General features: G+C 35.4%; 1 protein-coding gene across 1 annotated transcript in view; it reads right to left on the bottom strand.

The window, feature by feature from the left end:
* Positions 1-4,668: 4,668 nt before the first annotated feature.
* Positions 4,669-14,822, bottom strand: part of LOC105293309 (replication factor C subunit 3) — a 17,843-nt gene continuing 7,689 nt past the window's right edge. Inside the window, exons 4-9 of the mRNA XM_023531607.1 lie at positions 13,516-13,681; positions 11,037-11,218; positions 9,925-10,061; positions 9,737-9,835; positions 6,158-6,227; positions 4,669-4,955 (exon numbers count right to left, since the gene is read on the bottom strand). Of these exons, the coding sequence (XP_023387375.1) occupies positions 4,764-4,955; positions 6,158-6,227; positions 9,737-9,835; positions 9,925-10,061; positions 11,037-11,218; positions 13,516-13,681 (846 nt within the window). The 3' untranslated portion in view covers positions 4,669-4,763. The remainder of the gene's footprint in view (positions 4,956-6,157; positions 6,228-9,736; positions 9,836-9,924; positions 10,062-11,036; positions 11,219-13,515; positions 13,682-14,822) is intronic.

Genomic DNA, 14,822 nt, shown 5'->3' with positions numbered 1-14,822 from the left:
CTCAGGATGTTGCAAATTTCCATGGGAATTGTAAACAGGAAAGAAACCAGGGATAAAGAGCTAGTAAAATTAAGTTCATCAATCTGAAAAATATATTTTGACCGTTTTTCTTGAGAACTTGACAGGAAAATTGCTACCAACAGTTGCTTTTACTTTTTAAGGAATGTGTTTTGTGATTTAGAGTGCTATAACTGGAAATAACATTTAAATTCCTATTACTCAGTTTCAATGTATCTCAGAGTATAAAACAGCACTTAAGTAAAACCACAAGAGTTTTTGTTGTGATGTATATTGTAAAACTTCAAATCTTAGGAACAAATTTTAATTTATATCATAAAAACATAAAATCAAAGAGGAGTGATGTCTGCATCATGGCAACTTAAGACGTCCCTTATTTTTGTCACCCCTGTTCCCAACAAAAATTCAGCATCTATACATAGGAATGCCTTTGAGGAAGCTGTGGGACATGCCAAGGGACCAAATGCACAACTCACAAAGGAAGCAAGCAGGAGAGGAACTTATAAACTAGCCATAAAACAATTGACAAGATGATATTTAAGTCCTTACCTGTCAATAATTACTGTAAATGTAAATGGACTGAATTCTCCAGTCAAAAGGCAGAGAGGCTGGATGAAAAAGGATAAACAAACAAACAAACAAAAAAACCAAGACCCGACTAATATACTGCCTACAAAAGGCCACTTCAGCTTTAAGGACACACAGACTAAACGTAGATGGGTGGAAAAATGTATCTATGCAAGTGGAAACCATAAGAGAACACTGAGAGATGAACAGGACACTGAACTGAGAGATGCTGGACATGAAAGCGCCATAGAGAGGCTAAGACAAGCTCCTCACGCCTGACTGCTGAACTGGCAAAGTGAAAAATAAGGGACACCAAGACGGGCTGCAATCTTGGATGTTCAACCCACATATAGCTCAGCAGACTTAAAGTCTCGACTTTAAGATCCCTGAGCTCAAACTCTACCCAAATCATTGGCTGACTCCTAAACTATGCAGACAGGAGGATGGCCAGATGAAAATAATAACTGAGCAGAAACATCAGCAGCTGCACAATGCAAGGAAAACAAATCACACAGTTTAAATCTAGGTAAACTATGAAAAAAACACACACATTTAAAAAAATCAGAAATACAAGAGAATCCAAAGTTGCCATATTATCTAACATTAAAGTTTTCAGCCACAAATGACCAAACATAGGGGATGGAGGGTCGGAGGGGAGAAGTATGATACACAGGGAAAAAGCAGTCTACAGAAACTGACTCTGAGTGGGACCAGATCTGGATTCAAGAAAGATTTCCAGGCAAATATTATAAATATGTTCAAAGAATTAAATAAAAACATGCTAACAATAAAATAAATAGAAAATCGCAATAGAAAAATTCAAACTATATAAAATGGAAATTGTAGAGTTAAAATGTACCAACACTAAAATGAAAAATAAATTAGATGCCAGATATGAAGTGGCAGAAGAAATCAGTGAACTTGAAGATCTCTCAATCAAACTATCCAATCCCAAGAACAGAGAGAAAAAAGACTGAAGAAAAATGAACAGAGTATCAGAGACCAATAGAACAATGTCAAGCATTCTAGCATATGAGTGATGGGGGTCTCAAAGGAGACAAAGGTCAGAAATAAATTTTGAATAATGGCTAGAAACTTCCAAATGCTGATATTATAATACTAAAACTACTCATAAAATCTGATCCATGAAACTAAACACAGAGCAAATAGGATAAACACAAAGAGGACTGCTAGACACAGCACAGTCACATAGTTAAAAGCCAAAGAAAACTAATGAAAATACTGCAAATATCAGTAAGTGATATATCATGTAAAAGGGAACTGGTAAAGTGATTAGCCAGCTTCTCATCAAAAAGAGACACCATAAGGCAGTAGAAAGAAATATTCAAGTACTGGGGGGAAAAAATAAAAATTATAAATAATCAACCAAGAATTCTATAAATGAAGACAAAATAGATACAACCCAAAGAGACAAAAGTAAGAGAATTCATTGTTAGCAGACCTTAGCTACAACATGTCTACCACGCAAATTCTAATCAAAAGAAAGCTGGAGTGGCTACATTAATATCAGATAAAGTAAGCTAAGAACAAGGAATATTACCAGAAAGAGGCATTCATAATGATAAAGGAGTCAATTCATTTGGAAGACATAACAATCCTGAACATATATGTAACAATGGGCTTCAACTGTTTGCAAACTCAAAAGATCTGAATTACATAAATCCATAATTACGGTTGGAGATTTTAATATTCCTCAGTAAATGATAAGAAATCAACGACAGAGAATACATCTGGAAAATCTCAGTTAATTTGGAAATTAAACAACATATTTCCAAGTAATCATTTGGCCAACAAAAGAAAATCACAAGTGAAATTAGAAAATAGTTGGAACTAAACAGAAATGAAAACACAAGATATAAACATTTGTTGAAGGAAGCTAGGTCAGTATTCAGGGTGATATTTGTAATTTTACATGCTATTAGGAAAGAATGGTCTAAAATTAATAAAAGCGAACTAAATCAAAAGTAGAATGGGATTAATAAAGAAAAAAGATATAAAATCCATGGAACTAATTTTACAGGCACAACTAGCACTCTCAGATATCGCTGGTGGGATATAAAATAGTACAATCACTGTGGGAAACTGGCAACTTCCTCAATGTTAAAACTTACATCTATCTTATGTCATCATTCCATTCCTTTGTATTTACTCAAGAGAAATGAAATATTTCTGTATAAATCTCTGTGAAGATTTATACAGAAATATTCAGAGAATCTTTATTCAAAATAACCAACACCTGGAAACCCAAAGGTCCATTAACAAGTGAATGGGTTTAAAAGTATATACAAACATATACTGAATAGTAAAATTTTTTTAAATTAGTGAAACATGAATATAGATGAATATCAATTATAATTCTGAGAGAACATAGTCTGCACAAAAGACCATACAGTATTTGACACCATTTAAATTCTTGACTAGGTAATACTAACCTCTAATGACAGAAAGATTACTCACTTGGGCCACAGTAGGGATGGACCGACAGCAAAAGGATATGAAAGGAATTTTTAGGGTGATGGAATCTGTTATCTTGATTTGAATTATACTAAATACATTTGTTGAAAATCAAAATGTAGACTTACAATGTCTGTGTTGTACTGCATAAATTATACTTCTCTATTTCATAGAACAGAAAAAATACCTCTTAGTTGTTAAGATTATAATCAAATTATACACATAGACCCAAAGCATATAGGAACCATTTCGTTCGCCATCAATTCTCCACCTAAATGCTTCCTGCTTGTAAGGAGATCTCAAGCTTCCCACACCGCTGTTAAGATAGCTGCTGTTAGGAAGTTCTTTATATGGAACTAAAATCTCTCTCTAACCTATATCCATTAAGTCTGTGTTCCCCAGACCAGCGGTTCTCAAACTTAGGTGTACATTAGAATCACCTGGAGGGGTGGCATGACAGAGACCACTGAGGCTCACCCTCATAGTTTGATTCAGAAAGTCTGGAATGAGACCTGAGAGTACCTTTCTGCGTTCCCAGGTGATGCTGGTGCTGATCCAAGGAGTCCACCCTGAGGACTGCTCTAAAGAAACGCAAATTATAAGGGTACTCATGCTCCAAGCACATCATTTGAAACACATGTAGATAGTTACCACATTCTATCTACTTCTTTTTTTTCCAAATTAAAAGTCCTGGCTTTCCCAAATATCACCTTCCTATTTCTTTTGTTAAAAATCGATATTCCTCCCAACATGGGGGTTCCCAGGACTGAGACGGCCAGTTGTACTACGACTAGTACCGAAAAAAACCAAAAACAAAAAAGGCAATCATCATTTCTCTTACCTGAAGTTTCCCTTAAGGCTAAAACTGTGTTAGGTTTTTTTTTGTGTGTACTGCTGTGTCTGCCAATTAAACATTTCTGATTGTTTATCACAAACTGCTACAAAAGGTTCCTCTAATATCGTTATACAGGCAGTTTAACTTATTTAAAATTAAAACCTTCTTTTATTTCACCTTACTGGTGTAGTTTTTAAGTCCTGCTTTTGTCACTCAAAATTAAAGAAACTGTTCAGAGCCTGTCATACAAACTTGTCAAGCAAACCCTCTGTTCCATGAACCAAATATCTGAATAAAAAATGTCTTGTACCAAAGAACAAGACAAATGACACACTAGTGCACTTGTTTAAAAAGTAATTTCTACAGCAGCATACCTGTGCTTCAGCACTATACAATGCCCATTCTTCAGGAGTCTCAAACACTTAATGAAAACATGCTTATTTCTTACTAGCCAACCCAAGACCAAATTTGAATCACTGAAATAAAAGTTGGATTTTGCAGTTTCAATAGAAATGGTGCCTGCAATTTTTCCATATCCATGCTATTGCGTGTAAATTTCCTTCAGAAGGTGAGAGATTAAATAAAAAATGAAAGATTCAACATTGCACACTTGGATAACAAATTATTAAAATAAAATCATGTTCCTGGACTCTGACATTTCTAGTTGTGTTCTTCAAAATATATACTCCAATGAAATAGGAGCAATTCTTTAACTTAGAGGAGAATGATTAATGGTGCACAGATTATATTAAAAAAAACACACAAACAGGACATGCTTAAGTAAAGTTAAGTTTATTTTACCTGCAGCTCTTCGAAAATAAACTGAATGTAAATGCTGAGAAATATTAGGAAGATTTACTGATAGGTGTCAGAACATCATGCCTTCCAATCCGTCCTCCATGAACTTCTTATAAAGTGCCATAAATTTGGCCACAAATGCTTCCAAGTGATAAATGGCCTTGCTGCCCAGCTGCAGACGATGCTCATAGTAAGCTGCCATCTGGGCTACTTCTCCTTTCAGTTGTCCATCGCAATTATGTAAAAGTTCTGACAGGAGGCCCTGAAGAAAGATAACTGGTAATTAAAAAAGTAATTATTTAAAAAAACAGTAGCTAAACAAGCTTTATTTCTCTCATTCGCAAAAGAAGTGTGAAGTAAAATATGTATTTTTTTTAATTTGTGAAATCTTTAATTCTTTTATATGGAATGACAGTCTTCGTCCAAAAGTCAAAAAATGATTTACCTTTTCTTTAATGTAAAATTGTGGTAATTATCTACCATATTCTAAATTCCAAATGTCTATTTAAATGTACAAGGGTGCAAAAATGTAAGGATAAAGATGCTTACTACAACATTAATAATAATAATAATCTATAGACAACCTAAAGTTCCAATAGTGTTCACGTTAAAAAAAAAAAAAGTGATATACCAAAAAAAATCCCATTTAACCATAAAGAGGAATAAAGTAAATCTGTACTGTCATGAAACATCACCATGCTACAAGGTAGACTGAAAACAGTGCAGAACACTATGCAGTTTGCGAAACTAAACACGCATACGCTCTCTCTTTTATGGGCTTATTTCTATGTGAACAGAATAGAGGTCTGTTAAAACTGGCTACAAACTTTATTGAAATGAAAGAGTGGACTTTGATTATCTTTTCTATTTTTGGGATCACTCGAATTTTTTCTTGTAAATATTACAATATAATTTTAATAAACAGAAACAAAAAACCCTGCATTCCCTAAATCTAACAGTCAACCAATCTAGCTAGCTAGCTAGGTAGCTGCTAGTTCAACTCTAAAGCTGTGCCTTATAATATCCCACAGTCCAGACTCTGCCAGCTTCAACCTCATTCCCACCTGCACTGAACCTTGCTGTCTGAAATACCTGTTCCCCAGCTATCTACCTACACGGTTCCCTTCTGTTAATCCTCAGAGAAGCTATTACTGCTGTTCCTTAGCCCCCCCTCCATTATTATCATTTCATCTTAGTCCTTTTTAACACATGACATTCTGAAATCCTCCTGCTTCTTTATTTCCCATTTCACCCCACTATAATGTAACTTCTTTGAAGGTAGGCCCTCCCCTGTCTTCTTCAACACTCTCCTAATGGTTCCTATCATACGGGAGAGGCTCAATATATACCCACTGAATGAATGAACTGGATAAAAGAGGTGACAGCGTTATCTTAGTAATATAGAAGCCCTGTAATCACCTACCCAAAGTCCAAATTTTGGTTCAAGATCTGAAATCAAGTTACCTTCATTATTATTTCAGGAGGAATACAATGAGTCAAAAGCTCATAGAGTCTTCCACGAACTTCAAGGAGTCTACAGAAAACATAATAATTAATATTTTGTGATAAAGAAGTAATTTTCCAAGTACCTACTATGCTGTTTAACTTTATAAATTAATGCAATACAGACATTTTCTTAAATAGCCTGTCATACTTAGGATACATACATAGAAGCTTTTCTTAATTTCAGTTCATTTTTCTAAAAGAAAATGTTCAGAATTCTATTGAAATCAGACAACATTTGTATTCAGGGTTATTAGTCATAATGAAATACCATGAAAGTACCAGACAGAAATGAAGAATTGAAAAGTAACAGCTGAGTTTATTTCACACCACGGATTTTAATATACTTTAATGACCTATCAAGTAACATATTTATTTTCCAAGTAGATGATACCTAGGACATCTAGAAAACAGTCATGAAAAGATTAAAGATCACTCGATCACACAAGTGACAGAAGACTATAAGGATGATATAATAATATAATGCTACTGCCCAGACTGCAAAGTGAAAAAGCAACTCGGGGAAGCAAAGCTGTCCTGTTATAAAAGGGGCAACACGAGAGGTTCTAGGAAGCGGACCAGGCTGCCTAAGTAAACACGAACATTCCAGGCTCCGAGGCCCGAACCCCAGACCCTTCTCGTAACACTTATGGGAGGGAAAGGAGTGAAGGAGGGAAATAGACATTTGAAAACAGTAAGAAAAAAAGTGACAACTAAAATTCTAAATATACATCAAACAAGTACCTTTATCTCTCTATGTATATACTTAACCTACCATAAAGGAGAAAAAAAGCTGTTCTGAATCTTTACTAAAATAATACCGGAGATGTTCCACACTTCGGATTAATCAGGGAAGTGATTATAAAAGATTTCTTAAAAGTTCAAACCCCTTTCCTGGAAATCGAGGAGTATCAAGCTATGCCATAATAAAGCTTACTAAACATTTAAAAAAGAACTAGCATTTTTTGAGTACCTGCTGTGTGCAAGACACTATAACAAATGATTTAAAACAGTCCTCACACCATCTGTGAGTGGGCATTATCTCTGTTTTTTCAGATGAAAAAAATAAGGCTTGGGTAGTTTAAGTTACCTGACAAAGGTGAGCACAGCAGAGCCCTGACTTAAACACAGACAGACCTGTCTTACTCCTAAGTCCAAATGTCTGACCTGGCACTTCTCTAACTCATTACTGTTTGAAGTTCACTGCAGTACACGATTTATTCCTAATACCACTGCTCTCTCTTACTGAAAAGAACTTGAAGTTCAGAAAGGTTAAGGTTCTACCAAAACTCATGTAATTGAGGCAGCACTTTAATTCAGTTCTGACTCCAAAACCCTTGATCCCTCTCGGACATGGTGGTATATCTCAAAAATAAACCTGATTATTAAAGCATAAGAAACATATATGACAAATATTATTGTTATTTTAATAATTATGCATACACCTTATTTTTGAAAAGTTGATTCAGGATATATTTAACTATACACTGTGCTGTAATTATACCATGTTATTTCATGCACGTTTACATGCATCTCTTCTTAGTCTGAGGTAATTTCTAATATAACCCAGTTTCTAAAAAATGAATATACTCTACATATACTATGCTTGCGTCATCATTTCTTGAGGGTTACAATTGATAAAGAGTACAAATTCTTCTGTCAGAGAAACATGGTATTCTAGAACTGCCTCTTACTAATTGAATGTCCCTGAATAAGCAACAATCTCCCAAATATCAGTTTTCTTATCTACAAAATAGAGAGTAATGATACTTTCTTCATAGATCTGTTATATGACTTGAAATAACACAGTATAAGAACGGACATAATAATTATCCGCTAAATGTTAGCTGCTATTCAAATTAGAAAATTATGACTTTCCTAAGACAAACAAAAATCGAGACTGTAAATATTACGGCAAGACTAAGAGGTCAAAAATCAGAAGCAGTCATTTGGTACTGTGTGGCAATGATCGGAATGACAGCGGTCCGTCCAATACTTTTGGCCAGCCCCAAGGATTTCTGGAATTGAGAGAATTTTCTTGTTACACAGTACAATGCAATCAATCCCTACAACTGTTAGTTTCCACTGGAAACAGCAGCACCTCTGCTGGAACAAGTTCATTTATGAGCTGCCATAACCTGTGTGGAAAATTGGAGGAAAGGGTAGCCTCAGCTAGAAGAATTAAGGAGCAATGAACAACTTAAGTATTAAGAATGCATCTAATAACTGTTGAATATTTCAACATCTGTAACTAAATCTCTTAAAAGCAGGAAAGTTCTACCACTGCCACCAGTTTTTCTATAAAATCAGAAAGAAAAACAAGAAAGTCATCTTCAATGTGGAAATATTTTATAAAAGAACAAAACCTGTAAGGCATGCTGCTTGAATGTTATCTCTTTAAAAGCTGAGATTTCTTCACTGATCTACATTTTCCAAAATAGAATGCACATTTTTTTCTAAAGTCAAGGTTTCTTTTCCAAAAAGACTACTTATGATGTTTGGCACTTTTTTAAAACTATTAATTTCTTCAACCAAAATAATTGAATTATAGGAATTCAAAGCAAACCTTGATTAAATACTAAGTACCCATTACGTATGTCTATTCGCCTCCACTTATCTGTGTGATAGCCAGAAGAATATGTGATAATCCCTTTAAAGAGTCTCTTCTAAAAATTGGAATTCATCAGATATATCACCCAAGAGGAGGAATATGGGATATTCCTCTCATGATAATGTTCACATAAACCAGTGAAGTTCACATTTTCATGACTGCACTGTTTGTTTTCTAAAACAACCAACTACTTTCTCTAAGTCTAAAAATGGTTTCTAGTTCTGACAAACAATAAGAATAGGAGACTGGAATCTAAGGAATCTTCCCCAGGCTTCCCAAAGGTAGTGGGCCTTCGGACTGTCACTCTTCATTTGGAGAACAGACTGCCCTTCTCAAAGCTGTCATAAATCAAACAACTAGTGGTTGAAATATTTTCAGTATGGCCACTACTAAATCGATCCAAATAGAAATAAATGGAAACAACCGTGCACCTAATGTGCCTCCAAACACTTCCTAAATGCTGACGACGTATACACAATATTCTTCTTAACAGATCCTATCATCACACCTAAAAATCTGTAGAAGACTAGAAGTCTGACTCAGTCTGGTATCCTTCTAGCATTTGATGCATCAATTGCAAAGTTATATATTGTTCTTTTGAATATTAAAAAACTAGACACATTATGCCATGTATTAATTTTAAGTCACCTGAGAACCTAAAAGAAAAACTAAAAACTCCAAGATATGTTTTAATTTATAAGTTCCACATTTACATGTGAACAGCTTAACAGAAGCCATGATACCACACATCCTTTTCTGAACCACTAAATTTCTAAAATTAATCCTACCTTTTCTTTAAAAAGTTGAGCTTTTAGAGTCAAGATTTAATTATTCTAAATTGCAAGGTGTTAGTATAAAACTGCTAACCTGAAACTCAGTATCTACACTACCTCGATGGCCACTTTCATGGTCACCTTTTACACCGTTACCTTTGTGGAGTCTGCTGACTGACGATAGCATTGGCGGTCTCCCTCAGATACACCTCCCAATCTGTTTCAGGGACCTCTTGATCTGCAGTAAAAGGATATCTACACGACAAAAAAAGAACATGATAAATTGAATGGAAGTGTGCTTATTTTTCAGAAAGTGTTCTGTGCTAACTGCCCCTTTCACTCACTGCTGCACTCTGCAGGCTTCACACATGAGGAGGGCTTTTCTGAGATTCCTGCAGGACTTCTCTGCAAGTCTATGAGCCAGCTGTGGAGGAAGAGTCAGACCTTCCTTCTTGCACACAGACGATAACACATGACAAATCTACAAATAAAATAATTAACAAAAATGGGCCATCTGTCAAACAGCATATTGAGACAATTTCTGTTAATAACATCTTTATAGGTCTTTTTTTGAGGGGGCGGGGAGGGTCACTATCCTACCCTAACCCACATGCTCCTTTAGCAGGAAGTCAGGGGTCTAGCCTAGCTGTCAGAAAGAGCAAGCAGCCGGCCTTGCAACTGGATGAAGACCTAGTCCCAGGTCCAAGCCTGCTAGCCTCTTCAAGACAGCTGGAGGAGACACAGGGTCCCAGGTCGGTAGCAAGAGCAGAGCTGCCAAATAGAGCCACATGGGCTCTACTCAAGGGGCATTATTTGCATGGACCCAGACATGAATAGTGCCTGTGGGAGTGGTGTACCCTAGTAGTCCTGCCTGCTTTATTGACCCTTTTAACTGTATCACTCCCCAAATTTTTACAAGTGAAATTTAAAATATAGGTATTTTACCACTTTGCAACTAATACAATGTCACATATTATCCCTACTTTGCATAAAATTGCCCCAAATAGTGACAGGAAGGCTGCTTATTTTGAGAATCAGTAGTTTTACTAATAGCTATTAAGAATGACAAATATACATATATACACATATATACATATGTTGTTTCACACTAACTTTGGTCCCCTACCTAGGGAGTAGGTATTCCCACATCATTTCCTTGCAAAATCTATTTCTTCCATACTCAAGTCTCCTCCAAAGCCAATTAAATCAGGTTGAGGTAGAAGATACTAAATAACTAACCCTTCCCTAGTTTAGTAAAATTTACAATATCTACTTGTTTATAGTAAAAGATGATTTAAAGAGAAGAATACTTTCTATATACTGGTATCTGATATTTACTACTATATATATTGATTTGTACATCTTTTAATGATTCGCATTCAGACCACAGCTGTTCCTGAATTAATGACACACCTGTGTCTTTATAGTGACAAAGACGGGACGGAACATGACTTACATCTTCAATGCTGGGAGCAGGCACACGAACTGCCAGGCACCGACTACGAATAGGTGGTATCACTTTAGATGTAGAATTGCAACACAAGATCAATCTGCAGGTGGACATATACTTTTCCATGGTTCGGCGCAAGGCATGTTGAGCATCTTTCGTGAGTTTGTCAACCTCTGTCAATAAAACCACTGAGACGAGGAAAAACAAAACAAACTTAAACCTGAATATCTTTCTCCTCCTCCTCGTTATTCAGAGTGAAATCCTAAATAATCCCTCAATACTACTCCTCCATTAGGCAAGGACTTATAAAAGTTGTGGGTATGATGAAGATCATTTATTTTTTTATTTTTAAAATTCTAAAATCAAACAAGCCTAAGAAACTCTACGCTAAATGAAGTGAAAGAGGTTGCTTTGCTGTAGAATGACTTCACTATAGGCTTTGTTGTATTTATATGCACTAAAAATCACCAAGACATGGGTGTACTGTGCTATATTTCCCCAAAATATTTTATCCCAGAGGCACTTCTGGGGAACATCTTAAAACAGCATTCTAAGGAATATACTTTGGGCGAAAACTGGCACAAGCGATGTAGCCAACAAGGCATAAAGCTATCCGGTCACCTGTACAGTAAGTTTCCACCTGGCAATAATCAAGGATTGGCCTTAAAGCGTTTCAGCAATAACATGTAGGTAGCAACTGAATCCAACTGTTGTATTTTTCATGACATTAAATTATTTCCAGAAGATGGCAGCGCTAGCATTGTTGCATTTGAATCTTTTCCATACAGACAGACAGAACCAGAGATTTTAAGACCAAAGACCCATGGACAACATTTATACCAAAACTGAGTGACAAGTTTTAACTAAGAATCCCAAGTGTGAGCAAGTGAGAACTACGTGTGGGAGGAAGTGGCCGGGATCCCCTGGGTTTCTGACAGCCTTTAGGACAGAGCCCCAAACCGCCCACAGGAACCCACAGGGAAGCGTCAAGGGCCTGAGAACAGCACCCATGGGGCTCAATCCATGGTCAAGAGCAATGGAACCAGGACACAGTAGGTGTGGACAGAAAAGCAGACTGAAAATAACAAAAGGAAGTGCCCTGCACAATAAGGAGCATCTCTGAAACAGAATCCAAACTGAACAGAACAGGAAAAACAGAGACAAGGAGGCTGATCCAGAAATATGACAAAAATCGCATCAAACAAAAGGTACTATAGACCACTGATACAAAAATAAATCTGGTAGGCAGAAAACAGCAGCATATTTTAAAAATTAACACATTGTGACCAAGTGAAGTTTACTCCAGAAATGCCAAAATCCAGCAATTAACTGTGGGGAAACCTTAAGGCTCTCGCTTTGGTCATAAAAACATCATCATCCACTCTCTCTACTATTAAACACTGTACTGGAGCTGCTGGCAAACATAATTAAACAAGAGAAAGTATTTAAAGCCATACAAATCAGAAGAGAAAAAAACTCAGTTAGATTATATGAATATATATCTGAAAAACACAAAAGAAACAATAGGAAGACTATTATAAACAATAAGAGAATTTAATAATATAGGATATAAAATTAAGATATAAACATCAACAGGTATCATATATGTAAACAAAGTAAATATGATAGAAGACTCCATTTACAGTAGCAAAAATAAATAGGTAAATATAAATTTATGTTGAAATACGGAGACTGAGGAGGAAAGATAAGAAATAGTGTAAGCAAATCACAAAACATGAAAATGAGCAACAAAGAAAAATTATTACACTTACTAAAGAAAAACAAAACACAACTTATTTTCTCTGCTTAAACTGACAAAAATTAAAAAGAATTATCCGCAGCACTGACAAACACTGGGAAGGAATGGGCATTCCCCATTACTGCTGGTGGTTGTATAAACCTATACCTTATTACAGATGAAGAATTTGGCAAAATATATCAAAAGCATTAAGTGTTGGCATATTTATCATCACAAAATCTTCTATAAGAATGTGTGCATATATATACACATATATATATATATATGCATATAAATGACGCTGGAAGGTAATGACGAAAGTGTTATAATAATTGTCTCTGGATGGTAAAATTATAGATGATTTTAATCTTCCTGTTGATTCAAATATGTGATAACGAACATATAACTTTGGTCCTAAGAACAGCTGTTCTTCAATCCTGTAATTTCTATTAAATAAAGTGTTTTTCATTATTCATCTAGTTCCAACAAATGGGTGGCATCAACATCTTCTTTCTGCCAAAATTCAATTGCACTGGATAACAAACTCCTATAAGCACAGAGATCATGCCTCTCTTATTCACTTTTAGATACCCACCCCCTCAAAAATGTAGCATAATGCTTGGCAAAGAACAGGAAGTTAACATTTGCTAAATGGATGAAATTTATAACTTCCCACTATATTTGCTCTCATACTCATTGCTTACAATGTGAGTGTCTTAAAAAAAAAGAAATCTTTTTACTATGTACCTTTAAAGTCTCTTTGAGAATTTGTTTCAAGTTGCTGAGATTGTGCCACTGTTTTCAACATCTCCTGAATTACTACCCGGTCGCTATTTCCAGCATCACTATGCAAGACAAAAATAATGGTAAATACACATATATATAAACATAATATATAAATATACATAAATAACTTGACAGCATCATGCCCTTAATCTATTATAAGACAATGCTTAAGATTTTAATCAAAATTAATAACACCTAATAATTCACAACACTTTAAAAGTGAAATATTTTAGGGTTATTATATGATATTCCAATACTCAATTACAATTTAATTAACATCACTGAAAACACTAAATGTTCTTTTAAGTTTACTGTTATTTAAAAGGAGCACTAATAATTAAGTTTGTTAAATACTCTAACACTTCTGTACCAATTATAGTTAATACCTAGTTACAGTTAATTTCTTAATTATCTATAATTACTCAAAATATAAAAACAAATCTTTGAAACACAAATTTAATCTCCATTCCTCTTTCCCATCATCAAAATTCAAAGGTCTGAGAGAGAACAAGCCTTGACAAGTCTGCTCCCAGTAGGAGCATGGAGCTGATTCCCTCGGCAAGAGAATGCGATAAGCAAATGGAGTTTAAGATAAGCTGTTGACTTACTATTGGCATTATCTGTTATTTAATGTCCACATTACTGCTTTGGCATTTAAGTCACGCACCTCACAAACCAACAGAAGTCACCTGGTTAATTTAGGCTGAATGTCAATTTAGAACACCTGAAAAACAATCAGCTTCATCTCTAATTGACTGTTCTTGCTATAGAGGAACTCACAATGAGAAAGAGGGCAAAGCAATCAGCTTTTACATTATTCTCCCAGTCATCAAGTCTTTCTCAATTCACTATTTTAGATCAATACACCTAGCGTCTTTTATGTTCATTTCCTAGTTAAAAACCCAAAATATTTTCCTTTTGTCTATGTAACTAATGCTTTCTCTATTTTTATGATCAAACCCTTCCCACCAACCTTACTTCTCTTAATTTTCTTTGACGTACTCAGGGAAAATATCTGTTTGTTAGGGTTGTTTTGAGGACTACATATAGTAAACCATTTAAAACTTCTCACAAGGTGCTTTATACCAAATATTACCTTGTAACTCTCTTCCTGCAACCCCACTCAGTCTCAAAACAGATGTTCATTCTTGTCTCTGTGCCAGTGCTCATAAAGGCGCCTTTGCCTGATGATGTCCTCGATTCTGTTCTCCTTCAAGAACATATCGGGCCCCGGAGAAGCCTGAAGCCTTACCCAACTTTGCTCCCAA

The sequence above is a fragment of the Pteropus vampyrus genome, unplaced genomic scaffold (assembly GCF_000151845.1).
Source record: "Pteropus vampyrus isolate Shadow unplaced genomic scaffold, Pvam_2.0 Scaffold71, whole genome shotgun sequence".
NCBI classification, from domain to species: Eukaryota; Metazoa; Chordata; class Mammalia; order Chiroptera; family Pteropodidae; genus Pteropus; species Pteropus vampyrus.
Note: the sequence above shows the minus strand (reverse complement) of the source record. Positions and strands in the feature narration are given on the sequence as shown.